The sequence below is a fragment of the Melanostigma gelatinosum genome (assembly GCF_949748355.1).
Source record: "Melanostigma gelatinosum genome assembly, chromosome: 7".
NCBI lineage: Eukaryota > Metazoa > Chordata > Actinopteri > Perciformes > Zoarcidae > Melanostigma > Melanostigma gelatinosum.
Window position 1 is genome coordinate 15085243 of NC_136640.1, and position 24654 is coordinate 15109896.

At 42.5% G+C, this 24654-nt stretch overlaps 1 protein-coding gene across 2 annotated transcripts in view; it reads right to left on the reverse strand.

The window, feature by feature from the left end:
- LOC306779446 (CD166 antigen homolog) overlaps nucleotides 1-19202 on the reverse strand; it is a 33025-nt gene extending 13823 nt beyond the window's left edge. For both annotated transcript variants that reach the window (XM_079271370.1, XM_079271369.1), the window contains exon 1: nucleotides 18972-19202. In XM_079271370.1, coding sequence (XP_079127496.1) covers nucleotides 18972-19032 — 61 coding nt within the window. In that variant the 5' untranslated portion in view covers nucleotides 19033-19202. The remainder of the gene's footprint in view (nucleotides 1-18971) is intronic.
- Nucleotides 19203-24654: the final 5452 nt, after the last annotated feature.

Below are 24654 nucleotides of genomic sequence, written 5' to 3' on the forward strand. Positions count from 1 at the left end.
TTCATAAGAGTCTGTATGAAGGAAAAGGCTCTATCGGTGCAGATTACACTCTTACACAATGAGAATAAATTGCACATGTTGAGTTACAGAAGACAAAGCTCCGGCTGCTTACTGAGATAAGGTAATCCTTCGCCACACAAGTAGGTGAACAGTGTGACTTTACATTGACAAACACACACGCACACTATGCATACAAAAAAATCATCACTTCTACAAGTTGTCTGTATGATGAGGGAGCAATGGACACAAACAGTCTGACCCTTGTGATTTGTTGCGATTGGCTTTACTTCCAGATCCTGTGCAAAATATTAATAGTAATCATAATTGTTGGAATGCTGTTAAGCATTCCAACAATGCAGCTATGACTACGACTACTGACACGACTACTTCTACTACTTCTTCTAATTACTAATACTTCGACTCCAACTTCTACTACTACTGCTGGCATTATTTTAAGCTACAGAAACCGTTCTTATATCAAAATGTTCAGCTCTTTCAGGAGAGGGGTGATATAACTTCATATTTGTAATCTTTCAACTTTTTGAATTATTAAGCTTTTTGCAATTTTTTAAAAATTGGATATCTATTTTCAGCAATGTTTTTGAGATTAATTTCAGCTTTCAGCATTCCAACGCATTTTCAGCAGGAAATGCATTTTCTAGTTGTAATTTGTTTCCTTTTTTAAAAACTATTAATGCTAATCACATAGACAGATCACAGATCACATGAAAACAGATCACATGAAAACCCATTGTATTCAACCATGTTTTAAAGCTGGGCTTTCTGAAACTGCAATCTGACGTTTTTCTTTGCAGACTTCTGAAACAGGTTTAGATACAATTCTAATAAAACTATTAAAAGTAATGAAAAATCAAGCTTAACGATGTTAATTAAGATGAAGACGACTCTGGGTCTCCAATCAGCAGATCAGGTTTGATGTGAATTTATCTATACTAGAAAAAAGAATGAAGAGTTCTCATACTGGACAGAAATAATTGCTAATATTTTGGTGCGGGTAAATCAAGTAAGAGGCGAGTGACAGAGACAGGAGGCAGCGCCACAGGAGACACTTTCATGTTCCTGATTAAGGCGCCTCTGTCCCTGAGAAGAGACAGCTCAGATATAAGCCCGCCAGGGAAATCAGCTACCGCCCCACACTAGTCTCTATATCCCTGTTTTGCAACCTTACCCTTCCCGTTTGTGTGTGTGTGTGTGTGTGTGTGTGTGTGTGTGTGCGCAAGTCAACATCCAAAAGAAAACGGAGGCACAAACGTATTAAGAGCTGAAAATGAGGATTGTGCAGTGAATGGAGATCCCATGGTGCATGTCCACAAAGACTTGATGGCAAATAGTCTCACCTCAGAAGCGGTTCAGCGGTGAGGGAGCAGACAGAACCACTTCAACTAGATCGATAATACTTGAGGAAAGGTGAGATTCTTATAGTGAACGGCGCTTGCATAAAGAGTGAGAAATCAAAGAAAAGCTAACCCTCCGTGACATTCTTCTCCTCGTCCTTGTCTTTTCTTAAATAATTAAACAAGTGCTGAAAAGAGGAGAGATCAGAGATTCGATGAGGCCAAATTTCTCATTATTTGCCGTCAAGAAAAATAGAAGGACTGCTGTCAAATGGAAAGCTGCGGAATGTTTCGGAAAAATTGCTCCGTCTACCAGCGGGTTCCCCGAAGCGTCCTTGTAGCCATTTAATAGGCTGATATATGAGCTCTATAGGCTGCTGTTTAGTCAGCTCACACCCGTAGTTCATATTTCACTATGAAAAGCACACGACTGTATTTGATTTGTGACAGTAGTTCATGCTGCCGACGTGTTCCAGACCAGCTTGCTGAACAGGGTGTTTACTTAAAAAATATTGAACAACATCCTCACTACCTCCGTCCATCTCTGTCTCGAGGGAAGGGGTGCACTCATGTCAATGATGGATAACTGACAGCACACTTGCACAACATTCCTTTCACACACTCTTCATGTTGCAGGCTGAACCATGGAGGCCTCCATTGCAAAAGTCAACATTGTGTGCTCTATAATTTAGCTTTTCCCCGACGACTGTAATTGCCTGTCAGTGTTTTTATGGCGTAAAACGATGGGCATCAGCTCGTATTTTTTACCCGACTGTCGAGAGCTGTTCGGCAAAAAACACTATAGCCCATAGCTGAGTGACTCTATCTTTGACGTATGTAATGAGGACGCATGCGCGGCAAAGTGGTCCTGTATGTTCTGTTCTGTATGTTGCGGTGAATGAAGGGTGGTGGTAGTATTTCCCCCAAACCATTAGGCCTCTGTCGCTTTTATGTGCAGCCTGTGAACTTGTTTCGTGATGATAGCAGCATGGCTCTTGTGACGACAACATTGGTCTGTCAGTAAATTGGTTGTTTAATGGGTCGCCTTCAAATTTGGTGTTTTGAGTGCAAAACTATGCACAGACAGTCACGGTTCCTACATGATGAACCCTGATCACTTTGATGATCCCTTAGCTTTTCATCTAAGGGTAGCATTGAGCTCAAAGCAAAGCCTTGCCACGGTATAACCTGAAGGAGCTCGTCGAGTCTTTTAATCCTAGTCAGTCGTCCTTCAAATTGCTGCTGATTTGAGCTGCAACAAGCAGTACTTACTCATACATCTGCCGTTGTTTTTCTCAATTAATCGTTTTGTCTATGAAATACCAGAAATCGCACATTCATAGAGCCAAAGGTGACGTCTTCACCCTTCAGCAATTAACAGTCCAAAACCCAGAGGAATTCAGTTTATTATCACCTATGACAAAAATAAACAGCAAACCGGAGAATATTTGGTATGATTATTAAAATAGTTGCTGAATAATTGTTGGAGCTCTGGTGTTGATGTTGATGAAGCGGCCTAAATGCAGCAGGCACGAGTTTGTGGAAGTACTTTGGGGTCGACAAGAGCCGCATTGTGTGAAATGAGTCGGCGACGTGGAGATTTCAAGCCATTTTACAAGCCTCGTTTTTTTTGCTGCACCATCTGTTCCAGGGCACAGAAAGCTTTCCAGCACCCTAAAGATGCCTGCCTGCACCTCTTTGACCTTCAGAAGGGCGAGAATCAATCAGAAAAGAGGGTCCCTTTATGGACGGAAACACTCGGGACAAAGGTTTCATTTTGTGCAACGTTACCCACAGGCTCCATCTGCAGTGCAGCTCAGCCACTCTTTGTTTTGAGTGTTTTTAAGTTCCTTCAGATTCTTATCATGAAGTTTCATAAGAAACATTGTTATGAGTACAACCTATTTATTAGTTTTATGGCGTAGAAGAGTGTGTGATATTTTCTGACATTAATAAAAGTGAAAATCTGATCATCAGTCCAAGACCAAATATCTTGTGTTAATGAGCAGAAAATATAGAGAATGTTTGGAGTTTTTGCTTGAAAATCACGACAGAAATAGTTATTGTTAATTAATAAATCTACTTCTCTATGATTGGCTTGTTTTTTGTGTGTCAAAAACAGGACAACCAGAGTAGAATAAAATAAAAAAGCTCTCATATTTTCCCAGTTTACACTGAGCAGAGCCATGTTCGTCACCTCAGGGCAAAGCGAGCCTGTGTGCTGCTGAGGAGAATGGACAGCAAATGGAGAATGATGTACAACACACGAATATGATTAGTCTGAGTATATTAAGCACAATGGCTCCACTCCTTCAACCCGGCAGTATCGGCACATTTTTAGAGCACTGCGCGACCAAACCAACAATAGTATTCATGCTCTGCAAACTCATGCTCATGCTGCGTGTTACTCGGGAAAATAAGGCAAAAACTGTAATGTGTATGTAGGTGGTTTTGCGAAGAATGCAAAAGTGCAGAGGAGTAATGCTCACCGAAATAGCCCTCATGAGTGCTCTCCATGCATCTTTTTTACTTCAACATACCTGAGCAATGAATAGCCTAAGCTGCTTTACACTCTCCCTTCCCGAGATATAAAATGTGGTTTCCAGTGTGAAGTGTCTCGAGAGACTGAGGGGGAGAGAGCTATCTCTCCCCCTCAGGCTAAAGACAACAATGTTCATTTGCCGCATCATGTGTGGTCAACAGACACCTACAGACGACATCAGGCGGGAACAGGGCTAATGCATTGCCTGTGGTCCCACCTGTCGGGTTCCCATTGTTGCCTCGTAACTAGAAAAACAACAACACGCTGGCTTCATTTTCTCTGGTTTCAGACTCGTCTGGAGAAGGGCCTTCAGTACCTGTGCAGACCTGCCTCTGAGGGATCAGGTTGCTGCTTCCGCCTCTCGTCGGGGATTGAGACGAAGAAGGAGAGGAGGGCTCAAGGAGGAGGAAAATATTTATTTTGCCTTCAGGTGTTTCAAGCCACTTGTGTACTCGACGGCTGCTTCCCTAAAGAAATGCCACGTTGTTACAGATAAATCTTTCATGTCATAAATCCTTGATTCTCAATGCAGGTTTTAAAAAGCCTCAAAACATATTTTTTAATCAGCTTCTTTCTGCGACTGATAGCGTCTTACATGAAAACAATATTTTCTGGCAAAGTTAATCCAGCTTTGCTTATTTCACGCGTTTTGTTTTGCTCTATAATTTGTTGGCTGATTTGAAGAGGGTGAGGCTTAGTTGGAAAATGAGATGTCACATACCTCTGTGCACCAATCCAAATTCAGCGATATTTGAATCAAAATGTGATGACAGAGGCAGATAAGCTGAGTTGACTGTTAAATCCTTCTTCTTTTTTTTGCCGGATTGCATAGCAGGAGATAATTCAAGCGAGAGACCTGAGTGCACAATACATCATATCTTGTTTGGTTCCATCTCTTCGATTTCCTACAATTCCCAGAATACCTGCTGACAATCCCCAGACAACAGGTGGAAACTATTTTGCATCACCTGTGGGTTATTCGTGTGTAGGTGGAGACAATAAAAGCGCTGGAATAATAAGCCCAAAGGGAGCAGTGAGTCCTCAAAACACAGGATGTCTTGTGACCAAATTGTATTCTGGTCCTTTAAGGACACTGTCCGAGTAACTCACCGCTTTATTGTCTGCGTTGGTTTCAGTAATGGAGAAAGGATGTGATTCTGAGGGACTGGTATCAAAATGCTGATGTATTAGAAAGTGTTCCGCTTCATTTAGGCTCCAGTGGAAAAATATCTCAACGTGATGACACGTCTGTGTTTGACTCGCTATGCAAGGTAATGAGAAAAAAATACAGTGCCAAGCCACAAAATAGACCTCAGACTGCCAGGTAGATTGCCAAACCCTTGTCCCATTAGCGTCTCCCTGGAGAGACTGCTCTCATACGTTCCAACAACACGCAGAAAATATGTGCAATCTCAATTTATGCACTTTTCCGTGCCTACTCTGACTGACTAACATCAAATGGCATTTAAGCCTTGAAGCTGGATAAAAGACACAACATAAAGATTTACAGAATACAGGGAAAAATCTGAAAAAAGAAAATTCCAGAACCTCTTGCATTTTTCCCTTTGATTAGTGAGATTTTAAAAGGGAACCATTGTCAAGAGTATTTAATAAATGATGTTCGTTTAAATAACTGTCTCACTCTAAAGACGCAGACGGCACAATCAAAGCAGACAATGAGGCTTTGATTTGGCTTAAAGTGGTCTGCAAAACTTCAGCAAATCACTGAAGAGAGCTAACATCTAGAGGGGAAGGTTTCTGTTGGTACTGGAAGCAGAAGTAAATATTACCACAAGGCTTAAAGACGGATGTATACACAATTATACACATATTTATACAGTGTATCCACCGGAAAGTATCTAATGTTTTGCCTCTGCACATTATTGGCAGTATCACAGAGTCATTTTGTTAATTCTTTCTCTGAGCGAGACAGATGGCAAAGATAAAAGCACATTACAAGAAGGGTGATTATCACTCTAAATGACTTGCCATAAGGTTTCCTAGAAATTGATCTTGTGGCACGATCATTAGTCTTTCAAATGTTCTCCTCTTTACACTCGACCACACGAGCCTTCGTAAAAAACCCTCTTAAAAACCGTCATAAATTGCGTAAGCATGCGAGCCCAAGTGCGGGGACTGCTCTTAAGACAGCAGCCTGCTGCCGGAGTGATCGGGTGCTAAGTGCACTCAGACATCACGTCCATTATATCGTGAATTATGTATTTGAAGGGCGCAGGCCAGGGGACCGGAGGGGAGAAGTGCTTGTGAGGTGCCTGTGGGTAGACTTGGGGCAGATCACAGGAGAGCTCACAGTCCTGACTCCAAGCGTCCGCCAACAACTCCCATTAACGACGTGCCATTAAAGGCAACATTAGGCCATTAACAAAGCGCAACCACACCGCTTACTACTTATCCATTAACCCGTCCTAATGCAGCGCGGTGCCTAACATTTTGGCAATTAGTTCATTTTCCTGTTTCAGGAAGAGCGGTCATTAACCCCACCATAGGCTCGAGGCTATGAATGAACAAGATTGATTTTCAAATTCCCTGTCAGTACCTGAGACTATAGGGGGAAGCTAATGGATTCCAATGTCTCGACTGTGTGCCATGATGGCCGTGTTTCTCAGGTAAGAATAAAAAAAAACTCCACCTCTCCAAGGACAAAGCAGAATCAAGTATATACTGTGCCTTTGTGTTAATATATAAACAAAGACATGTAATTCTCTTTCTGCTGTGAAAATAAACTGAGTTCAACTGACATTCAACACTCTTTTCACTTCCATACCTAAAAGCACCAAAGAAAGGACGCCTATCAAATTTGCTTATGAGTTCATATCAAATGCTAATCTTGTGTATATCAAACCTGGGACCTATTAACTTTGAATCCAGTCAGTTTAGACGCCTGATTAGAAACCACTCATTCATTCTTAATTATTGCTGAGTCATTTCAACGTGATAACTTTCTCATATGCCAAAGAGGCTTCAAACTATATTATGCTGGAGGATCCCACAAGCGTTATTGAATGTGTCCTGCTCGCCCATGCCTAATGAAGAGCTTGCATCCACACGCAACAACTCTGCCTGCAATCGTAGAGGCTTTGAATCAAAGTTTACTTCGATAGCGCACACTCCTGTCAAGAAAATATCACATTCCATCAACTGCAGCTCGGATTCATGTCTGTAGTGTGGGACTTTAGTGTATCCAACTGCACTCGCAGCATTTTAGATGCATGCATCTGAGTTCAGCCTTAAAGCAGGTATACGATCACATGGTTCAATGGTTTCCAAATGTTAATACTGAGTTTGAGATTATGAGGCACAGATCAATGCACAGAGAGGGTGGGACTTGCTGTTTGAAAACTCTATTTACAGCCTATGTAATTACAATCACATACCCGTTTCCTCCAGCAATCACTGGGATGTATAATCAAGCCAATTAAGGCTGAAAAAAATGCAGTCACACTGATAATGAAATAAATGTTTACAGCCTAATAAAATAAATGTAAGGGTTACAGAGGTGCAGCAGATGGTGTGATGCTCCAGACGGGAGCCTCTAAAAGTGAGAAACGCTTCTCACTAATGAATATAGTGCCCTTTGAATTACTGACGAGTTTGAACTGATACTCGTAAATCGAAGTCCATGAGGTGAATCTTCAAGTTCTTATAACCTTTTCCGTTATTATTTTTTTTCCCACCCTGCGCAGCTACATGCGTTAATAGGCCGCTTTAAAATATTCCTGACACATTCAAAACAACCTTCTTGACATCAAAGTGCTCGTCGTTTCGGCAAGTCTCTTCAAGAGGTATCACACCAGACGGGAGGTTTCAGTTTTATGCATACACTCCGTAAAACCTGCGAGCCTCGCTTGCCTGAAGCAACTGGGGCCACTAGAGCGGGACTGACTTCCAGGATGTCCGATTATAGATCGGACATCGTTTGTAATCAGTTATAGTTATAGCCTCAAGGGTCCTCGGCACTAACGTGCAAAAGAGCGAGAAAGAGGGAGTCTGGTACTGTGACGATTAACAGATTAAAAAATGAATCCATTAGCAGAAAGTAGTCAAAAAAATGTTGATATGTTTCTGTCAATTATCAAGCAAAAATGTCAAACATAACGATGAATCCAACTTTTAAAGCTGAATGATTTCTCTCTGTTGTATCGCTGTAAATTTATATTTTTGGGCTCTTTGTCAGACAAACCGAGCAATTTAAGGAATTTAATTCAATTTTAATATCCCTAAAGATTAATTGGTTAAGAGAAAAAAGGATAATCAACAGCTCGTTTTGTATTCAATTGATCACTTACAGTCCTAGCTCATTACAGACCCTCTTGCTCAACATTGGTGACTAATGAAGATTTTGCACTGATTCATGAAATATAATCAAATCATAATTGTTTGAATAATTGTTCGGTCTTGGAAATGTCAGACCCTCTTGCTACTTTTCTCTGTTTTATATCATTTGGACTGTTGGCCAGATTTGCACACGTCACTTTGGGCTCTAGCAACATGTGAAGGGTATTTCTTCTATATTTTCTGACAGAAATGACAGCTGAATCTGTAATGATAATGATAGTTAGTCGCAGCCAAGACCCATGCCACACCCTCCTGCTCCACATATTATATATGCGAACAGACAAAGCACTACAGCAGGGTAGGTTGAAACAGCCACTGCACCATCAGACTAAAAGCATCATCATACTGGCAGAATATTCTGTCGTATTAGATTATGTTTTTTATTTTTAAACATTACCCCAGCTAGCAGCTATACACATCCCACTATTTACCCCGCCTGTAATAAGCTCTTTGTTCAAGTACTTGCATGTCTGTCTCCACCGCAAGTGCTCCCTTTCCTGGAAACGTGGCCCCGCCCTGTCCTTGCCCCCTGCGCCCCCATAAATAGGAAATCCTTTGAACATATGCGGCACATTGGCCCTGGGGGAGCACTTGTGTTTACTATTATACTATCTGTATGAACATATTACGGTTGCAGGTGCCTGAGGATACCAATCAAACCTGCTGCCACAACAAAGCCCCCTGTTGAAGATAAAAGGCTTGTCCACACAGCAGAGCTGGCTCCAGAGCCACACACAGCCCTGACCGGAGCGGTGGAGAACGAGTGGGATGAACTCGTCCAGAGCCCATCACTTCCCTACCAGTGATGGGCAAGAAAACAAGATAAACAAGAAATAAACAAGAAAGCATCGACTCATCGATCTTAAAGTGCTTCGTTAGACACCGCATGAGCCGCGGACCACTATTTCCCCCCCGACACAAAATGGATGATGAGTGGAAATATGTGCAATAGTTGTAGTATTGTCTCAATGTAATGCACAGCACCTACTTTTCCGTATCAATAATGCATGCCTTGTGACGCTGTAAACAACAGAAAATATTAACAGGTAGATATTTCCATTTGTTCAGCAGATGGCTTTGTGTAGCTTTCATCACTGGTAATTGCCGCGGCAAGGCTGGTACTTTCGCATCCGTTGAGCAAGGAGTCATGTATGCTGTTGTGTGCACTCATAATGACAGGCCTGACCTTCTAACCCTTCACTGTGAAACAGAGCAGGCAATGCTCCCCATTCTAAATAAGCCAAACAGCCTGGTTGGTCTTAAGAGGGCATGACGGTTTCAAATTGTGTCCTGCTTTAGCTTCTGGCTCCGGGGGGGTCCTAAAGCCTCTGCTGGCTAAACAGAGCAGAGAGCGATGGGAGGAATACATGGAATGCAGATAATACATACAAAGGATTATGTACCTGCTTGCACATCAAATCTGTGTGGTTTCACATTTAATACTCATGAACCAACGTCTGCTTTGATGGCAGTGCTGTGAAAGGTTGGAGATTAACGCGCGCTGTCCGACCACTGAGTCTTTCTGTGACTTTAGGACGTTCAGATTTACGTGGCGGGATAACCGCCGACATTATTCGGCTGAAAGGCTTTACCAGTGTAAACTCCACTGGCGCCAGGCTGGTTTTTCTGTATGATGAATTTGTGCATTCTATAAACTGTTTGTTTTTGTGAAATAAATGAACTTGTGTCCGAAAGACAATTTATCTTTCAAAGAAAGGTCACTTTAAGTGATATCCTACTTTCTCTAAAGACACATAACAGATGGAAATGTCAATCTTGCGCTTTTGTTTGTGTCTTTTGTTTCTGTAAAATGAGACAACCCCTCTCAGTTTATGTCATTCCACATATGTCACCGTCGTCTTGGGTAGGCGAGTAAGGCATGATAATTTCATTACTGGTGGCTATTGCATTTTCTTCTTCCTCTATGACATGAGGAGCAGCCATAAATCAGGGTAAGTGCTTTTAACCATCCACCCTGGCGTAGCACATCTCCCACTCTGTGGCCCAGCCAGAACAAAAGCACAAGAAGCCCTGCAGATCCAACTGATAGTGAGCAGCACACAAACACCACACTTCACACAAAATCTGCCAATGAGCACCTCCGAGAGATGTCTACAAAATATCTACAATATGGCCTCGTGAGCTCGGGGGGTAAAACATCTCCATGGGACTGCTCTGCACAGACTATCCCCCCCCTCCAAGCAAACCGAGTCAACACGCTGTTCAGAAAGTTCCCCGGAGCAACGAGCCGCTTCGACTGCGGGGTCAGACAAAAATGCAGGAGCTCGGGGCAATGGCTCCTCTGAAAGTACAGAAAGGGCTTTAAATTATAACAAAAGGATCACTGATAAATAAGGGCATTTGCTGTGATGTTAAACAACAAAAAACAACAACATAGTGGTAGAAACTACACACGTATTTGGAAATACGTCATGCAAATGTGTTCCTAGCCACGCTGGCAGCATGGCGCTACAGATGGCAAATGTCGGTGGTTTGGGCAACCGCTTTGTTCCAGACTGAATATCTCGACAACTGTTGGATGGATTGCGTTGAAGTTCGGCACAGACTAGAGCTGTGCAGTCACTTGTTCGATGAATAGATCAACAGAAAATTAATAAGTAATTCCTTTTGATATTTAATGAATCATCACTTTCAGTACAGACATTCATGGTCTCCTCAGGTCACAATTTAAATTTGTGCGAGACGTTAATGACCAAATAACTGCAAAAATAATGGCTTTCTCGTCATACTCGTCTGCACTCAAGTTAGCATGCTAAATGGTTAAACCACGAAGATGATAAACATCATACCTGCTAAACATCAGCGTGATGGCACTATCACCGTGAGCATGTTAGCATGCTGTGCATCTAGTCTTGTTTTATAGCTCATTAGAACTTCTCAGCAGAAGGAGGGAAAAAAAAGACTAAAAACAAACTTCTTCACTGCCTTCTCTTACGTGTTCAGTTATTAATATTAAGAACATGAATATTCGCAGATGTAATGACCTGAGATATGGAAATGCAATGAACACAAGACATTACCGAGGACGATAAGACATATATTCATTCAAGCATGGCATCAGAGGAAATGGCAGCCTGAGCAAGAAAGGTGACAATTATTAGAACCCCCAGTGGGAGATGGGTGAACAAATGACAAGCGGTGGCTGTGACATCCTCTTGGTTTGGTGTGTCCGTTGGCGTTGGCTCTGTTTATACATGAGCGTGCTGTGGCAGAGAGACAGGTAATCCTCAGATTTCCTCAGAAAAGAGCACCGACACTCACTAAAAAAAGTCTCTTTTCAGTGTCAGTTTTTTTGCTGTGTGACCAGACCCTGCGCGAAATGAAATGAAATCACTATCATTACATGAGGAAATGATGTGTCATCTCTTCCTCTATCCACCACTTGCATGTGGGGGGAAATGAATGAAAGTATAATGGGTTATGGCATCTTCATTTCTCAAAATTAAACCCTGCAAAGTTCATTTTACAATGTCCTCACTCTAGACAAGACAGGCACTGTAATAAAGCAACTTTATATGGCAAGAGGCTGCTTTTGAGTGTACTATTAAACGCTCATGCTTTTTATTTTGCGACCACCATGCCGTCGAGACACAGTGATATGAGAGTCGTTGTTTTCCTGTGCCGAGAGTATAAGTCAGTGCAAAATCCTGTGTCTAAAATGCACCAGTGGGATGTGTAATGCATAGAGATTCTCCCCGGGAACACGGGGCTACTTGACCTCTTAAGACGCCCCATTAGAAAATGAAGTAATGCATCTAATTAACAGACAAGCATCTCTTCACCTTGCTTGTAAGGTCTGGCAGGAGAACAGCTGAATACTTAAGAGCAAAGAAGAGTGTCTTATCATAAAACATCCAACACCTCCACAAGTCATTTGACTCGTTAGTACGAAATCTGATGTTGAATCCGAGGACGAACTGCTGCTCTTTCTGATGATTTTTTGCACACAAGATCGTTTAGATGCAAGGATTACCTTTCTTCTCACTTCATCGTGGTTTTTCCAAGAAGTTGCACACAAGAACGTGGCCCTGGGGCCAGAGTGGAAGTCTAAAGTTTTCAAGGTGTGGAATGTGAAAAGGTCTTTCATCCAAAGGGGAGTAGGGGGGGGGGGGATTACTGACTGATGTACAGTTTAGAGCGAGCAACGCTCCCAAACAGGGTCCAATAACAACCTACATTTTAATGAATATATGGAGTAAACGTGTTCTCTGGAGCATCAGTGGGTTGTTACAACAACATCCAAAGAATACTACAATACTGCTGTTTGTCTTTTACTTTTAGGTTCGTATTTCAACTGTTTAGCTAACGGAGCTTAGCTAACTTCTGTTGACATAATTAGCTAAAAGTATTATATAATTGTTTTATCTGGTTGCTAATGTGCTAATTTTGGCTAATCATTTAATAAATGGCCTATCCATTATTTTTGGCAATATGACCTGTACATTCATTTTAGGTAAATATTTTAGGTAAATATAATGTGAATCTCTTAAAGGGCCAATGTGTAGGATTTGAAAGCATCTAGTGGTGAGTCTACAACCATTCCTATACAACAGCAGCTTGACATCCAGTAAGAGTAAAGCAAATTATTTTTGTTTTAAAGATAACTACCATTGTAAGAAAAACACGATGATTTAAAATTTCAAGGGCGGCATCCAGCATGTGAGAATAGACGTGGGTTTTCCTCCCCATCCCATGAGCCTATTGTAGACCTCCATAAAAGGTTCAAGGGTAGTCCCAAGTGTATTGATATACGGCTGACCTGGAGCAGACGAGCCAACCACTTAATCTTCTATCTTTTTCACACTTAGGCCCTAACAGAATGCCAGGCGTTTAATTCCAATCAGAGATATACTCTTGCTATCCCCGGTAAAGGGAATCTCCCTGAATGAGAACTCCTGTCTCCGGCAACTTCAGCCGAAGCGGTATGTAATCAAAGATAGCTCTGGGCACTATGAGTCTATGAGGGAAGAATGGTGGACATCAACACAACACAAAGAAACAGCTTTTAAAATGGCGAGAATGTGAATACCGAGGTCAAATGGAGACACAAGACTGTTCTGTTGAATCCTGAAGGCAGTGCGTAACGGGGATTCATCAATGAAACACTGCTAAACAGCGTCTGAATGAATAGAGAGAATTCTCAGTATTGCGGACGAGCTTTTGGCCCAACAGAGGATGATTCAGAAAGGAATGGAAGACAAAACTCCATGTCATTTTATGAGTTGGCCCCAGGCTCCAAATGGATGTTTCACCTTTTGTACAGAAGCTGTGTCAACCCGCCTGACTTCCATGATACTCAGACAAAGTCAGAAGAAAGGCCTGACGCACTGGCAATCTCCTGTCTTACCACTTGAGCCCCATAAATAGGCAGAGATCATGATTTTATGGCCGCGGGGGCATAAATATCAGAGGTTCACTACGAACCCCCCTCATGGGTCAGTAGGAGCCCCTGCTGCTGGCGCTCTGCTGTCAGTGGTGGGAAAAGTGTCTTTGTCTTCGCCTAATCTAGAAGACACATTTTAATGAGAAAAAGAAGTTCATTAAATGTAATTTACAAAAACAAAAGCAACATAAGCACCCACCCTCTACACTTTTCACAGGCCCCTTCACGGTATTCCTTAAATATTCTCTGAGGTCGAAGGATTAACATCACAGTTAATGGAGAGCGCTCAAAGAATTCATTAAAACAGAGCAATGATCTAATGGAGAATTTGAACAAAGATCCAGGCCCTGCTAAAGATGGGTGTGGCCCCGGGGCTTTTCATATGGAGGAGAAACCCCCACCCCCACCCCCACCCGCCCCACCCAGTCAGGTTGCACGTGTGAAGTGCAGGGAGAGGCAGCAGCTACTCCGTGCCCTCTCCGAGGGGTGTGTGCTGTTCCATATTAATGACAAAGAGAGGAGCGGGAGCAAGAAGTCGCTATCATACACTCATTTGTTAAAAAAAGAGCCAGCATCACAATACAGTCGGCGGGAGTCCACAGGAAATCCAGTGAAAGCGGGGGGGCTGCGTCAATGACAAAAGAGAGAAACAACCTCACTTTTTGTCCCAGAGACAAGAGCTGCCCAATCTCAGAGTGCTGTTGGGCTTTCACCAAAACCAAGGATACCTTCATGCATTTCAATAGGGGTATTCCTGCATAAAGAACGAAGCACTACTGCATAGCACAGTCATCCCTCTCCTGTTGTTAAGCCTTTCTTTACAGCTGAAACAATAGAACTCTGGTCCCTCCCCTTGGATAACAAATAAACCATTATTTTGCACGGCAGAGTGAGAAACCTGTGTGCACAATGAGGAAATGGTGAGAAAATGGCGAAGCGTAAACTGAGATGTTAGTCTGTTTGGTAAAACACTGCGATGCTTTCACTCACTTTACAATAATCACGCCTCAGTTTAACCATGTAAAGTGTGAAACGGCACGTATGAAAAGTCAACAAAGGGCCCAATTCAACCGGCCTTTCTTAACCTGGCTGGGCTGAACAGGCCATTTTAGTCGAGATTATGATAATTAAATATATCTCACACTCGGGCTCTAAAAGTGGGGCAAACAGTCACCAAAGTGTAATTAAGATTCACTTGCTGCTGTTTTACAGATAATTGTGTGCGTAAAACTGTCACAGGCGAACAAAAGGCCCCTTTCTCATTGAGTCATTGCCTCGAAGTGATTGCTTTTGCCACACAAGTCCTTTCATTTTCTCAAGACAAAAGCGCTCGTACATCTCCATGCTCGGTGAGTCCGGCAGAGAGGGAATTGCTCCCTCTGACGTGTAGGAAACTCAGCATGTTCATGTGGTAGCCCATATTTCTCACTACATCTAATCTAAAGGAGAAGTTGGATTTAGTGATGAGACTTTTGGAGCAAATCTAAAAAGTCTATGCAACATTTTCAGAGCTTTAGCCATAAAAGGACTCCTTCTAAAAGTTATAATCGAGTGAACAATGAGGCGAAAACTGCCACAGTTTAGCTCAATGTGAGTGACGGGAACAAACTGGTTTTTCAACAACATGCAAGAATCATAATGAGACAGTCGGCCTCTTCGCGGCCCTAAAAACCTCCCCCAACTCCTCCACCTGTTCAGTGTCCTGGTGGGACAACCCACTGTGTGATGGCGGACAGACCTAGAGAAATCACTGTTACATATTCAACTGTGTTACCTCAGAATTACAGTTGTGTCCAATTGTACTCATGGTTTGCACAATCTAGGACCATTTGTTTGTCTGTTCAATTCACGGTCTAAAGTCTCTGAGCAGCTAGCACACCATATGGTCCAGATGCATATGTTATAAGCATCATTTCTCTGGGGACGAGCTGATGCAGCGGCCTAATTTCTTGTGAATTCTGGTATCCACAGATTTGTCCGGTTAAATGATCGACGCTTGTATCGAATTTCTGAGTTGCGCTAAAAACCTGCTCTTGTGCAGCATTGATGATTATGCAACCGCCATGTTTTAATTTCATCGTAACTTCAGGTTATTTTTAGTTGTAGGTCACCCATAGCTTCCTCTTTATCTTTATTCATCAGTGATTTAAAGCTGAAGTTACCATCTCGTTAATTAAGCTTGAGCCCCACATCCCGGCTATAAAGCGCTGCTGCCAGGGGCGATAGTAGGAATCCTGCTACCCCCCGCTGGGAAGTGACACTGGGCTCCCCACCCTAATGCTGCTTTAATTTACAGTACAACCTCGCCCATGAAAGTGTCCCCCCCCCCTCCCTATTTTCTCCATCAACAGCACATGTGCTCCGATTTTCGCCGATTTCATATTCCGATCAAGGCTTGAGGAAGAAATAATGCACATACAGAAGACACCTGTGTCTTTCATTCAATCTCACTCGCGTTGTGATTCTTGGGTGAGTAAAGGCATATGTCTCACTTCCTACTCAATACTAAGGTCTTTTTTTATATCAGAAACACAAGTACACTAACTGTGTGATGGCAGAATCCTCTTCACACTTTTGTTCCACACACAGGACTGAGAGTCCTCACAGGGCTTTTAAAGAGACATTACGAGCTACCACATTTGGGTTAAGCATCCATCAGTGAGACGAGTTGTGTGTGGATATTACATTTGGGGCTATTTTAGGCGTTCTAATTCTAAAAAGTGTGAGGAACTATGGATTAATAGGAGCTCTGTTCGCTTTGTTAGTTGAAGATCTTTTGCACCCGATAATCAAATCTTTAAATGCTGCAGATTTTTATACGACCTCATGTTTTTCCTCAATTACTCAGACAGTTAAACTTGATTACATGATTTGATTGTGTTCTGGAGCTAGCCATTTGCAAAATCGGATCAGGAAACAACTAAACTATTTTAAGAGAGTAAGCATTAAAGCGATAGCACCAAGGAAAGACGCAGCATTTTTATTCAAAGCCATGATCCGGCTGAGTTGCCATACTTCTCATGAATGTATCTGAATTTTGCATGAAGGGGATACAATACAAGTCAAAGAAATCTCTTTTCAAAGAAGAAACAACCACAAGCCGTCTTCAAACATCAAACGGAAAGCGCTGAGAAACAAGACGGGACGTGCACACGCACGCAAATACATAGTTGTACACAATCTCCCGTCTGACTCAAGTGTACAATTAAAGCCGTTCTTTCCTGTTGCTGTGCATTAACATCAGGAGGCAGGTCTGAACATAACCTAGTTAAAGATGAAAGAAGGGAGACAGAATCTATCTCAGGTGAAATTGGGTGACCCCCGCAAGAGATTAGTCCATTAGCAAAAAGGAGAGCCCCACTCGCTTGACAAGTAATACCAGCTGTGACACCGAGCAATGCCTGTCTGTTCAGGGGGGGGGGTGAGGGAGGGAGGGGGCTGGTGGTGGTGATGGGGGAAGGGTGGAGACAAGGTAGTGAACAAAAAAAAACAGATGCATCTTTCTGACTGTTTGTTCTAAGAGTTATTCAGAGCTCTGGTTTTCTATTCTAGCCATTGCTCGGCCTTCACCAACGAAGCCCCGGTTTCTATCAGTTCGAAGATAATAAACACACGCCTGCTTTTTTTTTTTTTTATTACAAGCGTCGATGCAGTTTTTTTGGCAAATCCCAAACTCAATAAAGCCTTTCAGTCCGATTTTTTTAGCCGGTATTGAGCAAATTGAAGAATCGCAAACATCTGTGTTTTGTAACAGCCCAAGAGAAACCTTCAGGTTTTGCGAGAGTGACCATCTGTTGTGTAGGCAAACACACACACACACACACACACACATGTTTCGACCATCACTTCAGGCAGCATGCCAACTAAACACACTGCTGTGTTGGACGACCATGAAGTCTAACCTCATTACCAACTCAGTGCACTCTCCTCCTGTCTCAAGCACACAGCACTGCAGCGGCACAGCGGTGTAAAAACACCTTAAAAGGGCCATTCATTTCCTCTCAAATAAACCACCTGAGCCTGACTGATAGGTGCTGCATGTTGTTAATTTTCAACAACAGGCGCCACCGGGGTGTGATAAGGGAGTACAGTGAGATCAACCTCTCCACCCCTCTCCTTTCCAAGGGAGTACTTTGAGCTGCTCTGCAGCTTTGCTTTATGGCCTGGCTGAGTGATGTGAGCACATGGTGCTGCTACCTGTTGGCCTGACAGAGCAGACAACAAGGAAGCCCGCAGAAAGGCAGTCACGCCTTGTGCACATGAAACACCGAGCATAAAAGTAGGACTAAGAATTGTTCAATAAAAGAAGCATACATTGTCCAAATCACCACTTCATGGCAGGGTTGCTGCATTCACATCGCACACAATGAACCTTATTGATTTGCTATACCTTGGACAAACCATTACAACACATTCACAATGAATCCAATCCTGCATGTAATTACTAGTGGGAGACTGTCAGGAGCACTCTCTCCCCCCCCCCCCCCCCCCAGCCAACAGGCAGCCCATAATTACAATAATTCAGACAGAATGTAAACACAGCATCATTCTGCTCAACAGCCTGGTTAACAGAAATAAATCACATACGAATGAGGCATCATGATGACATCATGGCATGAGCACATGTGAGGACTGGGTGAGGATGACTAACTCACTGCCTGCCTCTCCCATCATGTGGGGGGGGGGGGGGGGGGGGCAAACAAATAAAGGGTGGCACAATGGACAAAATGTCATCTCACATAAGCCGTTTATACACACACAACTTTTATAGATATGACCAGAAATGTAATAAAACATGTACTGAGGTGAATTAAGTTAAAATAAACTGCTTGGTCTTATTTATCTGGACTTTATTTCATGCATTATAATTAGATGTAGATTTTCTTTTTATATAATCTAACACAATTGCCATGGACACTAATGACCACTGAATTATATGTGGCATATGGTGGTTTATAGCAATAAACAATAAGATAATCATTTTTCGTAATACAAAATACAGAAAGGACTATGCTCGCATAAATTCATACGCAAAACATATCCACATAAATTGAGCATCCATGACTAGATACTTGATACGAGTAACATGAACTATATTACAGCTCACGAACTTAAAACCGAAAAAAAAACACGAGGGTCACTGCTCCACTTCTCCCCGGGAAATGTGATCGATAACCCAGGCTGAAGTTTCGGTAGCACCTGCGTGTGACTGCTGGGACTTTCCCCCTCTCATGTAGGCTGATCTGCGGCTACAGTGCAGGGGCGAACCCCGCGTGAGCGCCACCGCTGCCCGGATATTGGGACAAAAGCTTACCTTGGCGGAGGAGCGTGGCGAAGAGGAGGGCACGCACGCAGCTGGCGGACAACAAGTGCATCCTTGCGGGTCTCTCAGATCCTCAGTCGGCTTCTTGTTTCGGAGGTTTGTTAAACCACTTGGTGGAGTTTTCTTTTTCTTTCTTTTTAAGGTGGATTAAACTCAAATGGTCCTCGCGAGCCCCTGTTGCTGGTGTTCAGTTCGGATGTTCTTCTCTCAACGTGGCATGTGCTCGCCAATTCGCGCTCACATCAGTGCAGTAGGAACAGGTAATTGCGAGGAGCGCACAGACGAGCACGAGGGCGGGGGATACTGTCTGCAGCTCCGCCCCCCTTCTCTCCCCCTCTCCTCCCTCGCCTCCCTCTCCCCCTCCAGCTGCACCCCCGCCACACACAAGTTCACCCACCCCTTTTCTTAGACCCCCCCTCCTCCCTTTCATACCCTTTACTCTCATCTTCAACTCCTCTTCCTTCCCCCCACCCTTCTCTCTTTCCAACATGCACCCTCACTCTGCATTCAAGCACACGCACACACGCACACACACACACACACACACACACAAGCACACACAGGAAGAAACATTCAATCAAGCAGCACCTCAGACTGTTTCATGCAGAATACCCAGAGGTGCAATAAATATTCTAATCCTAAAGCTGCATTTAAAACTTAACTGACATAAAAGTACATCTTAGTACTTAGGGTCCAGAAAAGCACTTTACAAAAAATTATTCTTGTTATTATTGTTATTATTCTCCTTCTTCTTTGTATTAGTAGTATAGTGTAGTAGTTGTACATATTTGCATTTACATGTATTTAGCAGTAACCTGAAAATCATTTTCTCAATGAATCAATGGGAAGATCAGTTGATCAGTTGATCTGTTAAAAAACAGCAAACTCTCATATTTGAGAAGCTGGATCCAAAGGATGTATAATTTCAGCTTTTAAACAATTAATCAATTCTCTCTAAAGTTGCAGATTGCTTGTTCCAGGTGAGCTGAACGATTGCGTTCCTCCTCAATTCAATGTCAGTTCAATGTCAAAAAGCTACACGAGAGAGAAGTTGACATTTCGATTTCTAGATTTTTTTTCATTCGCTATTTTTACCTGACGACAGTGACATTTGATGAGCTTATCAGAGTGAGAAATCTGCATTTGGCAAAGTAACTTGTAGTACCCACATCCATCACATAAAGGCAGTGAAGTATACCAAGTACAGCGTCTACATCTGAAGTGCAGAAAAAGTAGATGGCTGCCAAGATTGAGAGTGACAGAAGCTCAAAATTGTACTTAACTGCTGTAACTGAGTAAATGTAAATGCTACTTTCCACCTCTGCTGTCTCCAACATGCACACACACACACACAGACATTTCCAGATGCATGGCCGTACACACACACACACGCACACACACACACACACACACACACACACACACACACACACACACACACACTGAGGTATACTTTCAATCAGCCCCCGCTCCAGACTTGAGGCAACAAATGTCTTTGTGCTTCACAGGCAGAGGACAGAAGGTTCATGGTAAAGCAGGCTATAGGATGTGGGTCCAAGGTTAATTATAATGAGGAAAGTTCCACATCAATAATTTAGCGGGAATTAATTATTCAAATCCTTTCTCACATCTTCTTTCTTTTCAATTATTTCACAGAGCACATTCAAGAGCAGTGCCACACTAATTAATGTCCATACAATAACTGTTAATAATTGGGATTGATGTGAGTGCTTTGGCACTGACTTCTCTCCACGTGCACTCGTTTACGGCTCTGTGTAATCTCATAGGCGTCTGTATTTACGTGCATGTCGTGGTTTCAAGTCGTGGTTTGCCGTGTGACGACAATTAGATCGTGACGATAGATGAGGGCTGTTTTCTGTTCCACTGTCATAACAGTGACAGTCTCATCGAGTCTATTTCAGAAGTTGGTCAAAATAACACCAGAGCAAGTAAAATGTAATTTAAACCACACTCGCTGCAAGTAAAATGATTTGCTCCTGTGCTGTAACTGCATGATCATGCTTGTCTGATCACAAAATGTGTGCGTCTGCGCACAATGTGTGTTGGGCAGGGGGAGGAAATCTATCGGTGGTGAAGAAGTAAGTATTCCTCACCCTGGGTGCGAAATGCATGTAGGGCCGTGATGGTTTGTGCAAATGGAGTGAGAGCACAGGCTGTGAAAAGCTAATGCAATTTGATTAGAAGTTAACCGCAAAGCAATATTTGTCCTGCCTCGGCGCACCGAGTGCAAAAGAGAACTACTTTGCTTTTTTATTTTATTTTCCATGTCAGTGAAAGTGAATGAGGCTGAGTGATGACCGAGTCTGGAGCGTGGCGTGCAATGACCAAACAATAACTTCTGGGTCATAATTGGGAGTTCAGGTTGAGGCTGGTCAAGGAGTACATATTGAAAATACACCAAAAACCAAAAAAAACAGAACCTCAAAACCATGTCACCAACACATCTAAACCTGTGAAAAAGCTGTGCTACTACTTCAGTGGAATGAACGCAGCTGAAGCTCAGGTTTACTTTGTATTCTCAGGAGACCATTTTCCGTCAGCCCCCATGACTGGAGAAAGAGATTACACACAGACTAATGAATTACAATTTATCATGTCATATTGGAGGAACTGTAGCGGCTCCAGCTTTATTTATTTGATGAAAGAATGAGCGCTCCTATTTTGACATCGTGTGAGACATCTTGTGACACTGCTCCTGCTACGAGGATGGAAACAAACAACCTCACATTGCCATGGACTCAGGCAGTGAAAGCATATCTTTTTCACATTCGGGAGATGCTGCAGACAGGAAATCTTTCTTTTCCTCCCCCACCCCAACTGGCTCATGTTGCAGGTCTACGCTGATTATCATAGCTGTGTTTCAAGTATAAAAATAATGAAATTCAGCTTTGTCAGAATGAATGGAAGAACAGTAGTAACCAGAAATGGCGGTACAGCGGAGGTCACTGAACAGGATACTACTCTTTTCCCGTGTGTCCATTTCACCCAGTTGACGCAGCAAATATGGCACATGTTCATTTTGCTCTTCTTCAGGTGTTGTGAAAATCAAATTCCTCCCCTATCCCTTGGAGGCGTTGGCCACTTCACAACAGCTCCTGGGAGGCAGACAAGTGATTAGTCTCCTACAGATTGGGCTTCAGTAAACTCTGTCAAGCAGCGAACACAGTGACCCTGACATTTTCAGCATGGCCAAGGGAGGGGAAGATCCACTTAATGGCCAGTCCTGTGCCGGCCAGCAGACACAATTTGGATCGATAATTGCTTCATTAGTTAATCTGATTGAGTGAGTGAGCAGCCTGTAGTCGATGCAGAGTTACCTTCTCTTTCTGCGAGGACTCTGTGCTTTATTGATTTCATTCTTCTCTGCAGAGCCTAACTTTTCCCCCCCAAATGATCCTCACATTTACACGAAGAAAAGGAGAATGGATCTCTTTGTGTGAGCTCCTCATGCCATCCATACTTCACTTATATTAAAGCCGATCAATGGTAACTGCTTCTTGATAGCAACAGTAAAACAAACGAGGAGACCAAAAGGCATGTCTTATGTTGCTAGGTTGTTATGTTTCTGGTGGTTTAAAAGGGCAACTGTGTAAACAGTGTTCAGCATGCACAGAATGTCCTGTATATTTCTAAGCCGTAAACCATGGTATCATTTGAGTGGGAGCTCATGATGGATGTTGTGCGTGCATCACTTTACTAACTGGTGTCATTCAGACCACATAGTTTCAGTGCAGGACCTTTAAAGCTGCATGAACTGATATTCTACGGCCACTTGAGGGCAACTGAAGTAAGCTGACATTCACGAGACACACATTGTAGTGAACAGCCTATTTCACAAGTACAACCAGTAACATTAGTGCTCATTAGAAGTTGTGTTTTTGGCCACCTGATGAATGGAAATCCAAAATTCCATTTGAGTTAGCTCCATTTTGGTCTCCACCATATCGGGCTTTTTAGACGGTCGGCTGGCATTGGCTTTTATATATAATGTACTCGTTCTCTGTCTATCACGGTTCTTCAACAGTGTATTGTCAAATGTAGTTTGAATAGTGAAAAGTGCTGTTGCATAACAATACGATAATTGTAAAAACAAATATATGAGGTTTTGTGACACTGGTCTCCTTTTAGATTACAAGGAAAGTGTTTTGGAGCGCATTAAGGCATTAAGGCGTTGAAAATGAGCGTGTAATATCTTTCAAATCACAAACATGATGAACTACATTATTTACTACACCATATCATCGCATTAGTGCTTTGATGTGTTGTTGGTGCATATTTAGCCTCTAAACCTGATGTCACACTGGTACAGTTTCTTAGTTTTGAATTTAATTTCATACTGTATGTTTGTTCACCATGTGTGGGTTTTTTTAGTTTTTTGTCTTGCGTGTCAGTTAATCCTGTGCTGTGGAACCGTGTTGCAGCATGTCAGCGCAAATTCACCGAGACAAATTCCTTGTGAAACCATTGTGTTGTGGTGAAAGAAAGCGATTCCTGCAGGCCCTGAATGGAAAGATGCTCCAGAGAAACTACCGCAAGTATTAGGAGCAAATGTTAGTAAAAAAACAACAACTCTGAGACTACTTTGCTGTCTTTAATTGTATTTCATGATCGTATATAGTTTTTCTGAAGAGGAAATTGCACACATTTATACTGGGAGTAAACAAAAGACTTGCATGAGACATTTGCTTTATCCTGACATTCAGATCAAGGCACACAAGCGAGACTTCAAAGACTGCAAAGTCTTGCTCAACAGTGATGATTTGGATGAAAACATATTCATTTTTGTCGTGTTTGTTGAACCAGTTTCTGTGTTTCAACACTTTCCTACCGAACCCCAAAAATATCAACTGACAACATTAAATCACAGCACATGGATTATTTTAGGAATTAATATAAAGGGCAAGGAAACCAACGGGGCTGATTGTGGATGAAATCTGGGAGGCAGAATCAATGACACCGAGGGCTGTGGGGGAAGAAATAGAGTTCAGATGTATTACAGGTGGAACGATCACAGTCTGTCTCTGCCTGCATCCTGCGTTGGATGCAGCTGTGGGTGTGCGATATATTCAACAAAGTGGCAGGCTTGGTTGATATAGTTGTGTCTTTTTCTGCCCAATCACCTGGTTGTAAATGCATAAATGTAATTTACTGGCAACATGAAAGGCAGAGAAATTATTCATGAAGATGTAGAGACCATTCTGCTACAACTCAGGCATCTGTCACCTGTCAGTATTGTTTATTTCTCACCTAAGCCTGAAACTATTTGTTGGTTTGTCAGTGAATGGCAGCTCATTGCCGGTGGAATCGGCGGTACTTAAATGCCGCCTGCTGCAGGCTGATGCTTTGAGCAACAACCCAGAATAAACACAAATTCTTGTTATCCCTCTTTAATATGGCAGCAAATGTTTCGGGAATTTGCCACTTGCTCATAATGGCGCACCCAAATGTTCCATGAAATTAACTCTTAAACAAAAGATAAGTCATGTTATGGCAATTCTGTTATTAGAATTGAAAAAGTTAGAACTCCTCGCATGCGTAGGGATTTCAAAGGCAAAGTTAATAATTAGTAATTTGCTTGTGATTTTTTTCTTTCTCTCTCTTTTTTTTTTTTTACAATAAAGTAGTGACAGCAGGTTGACATTCTGTCGCTGGT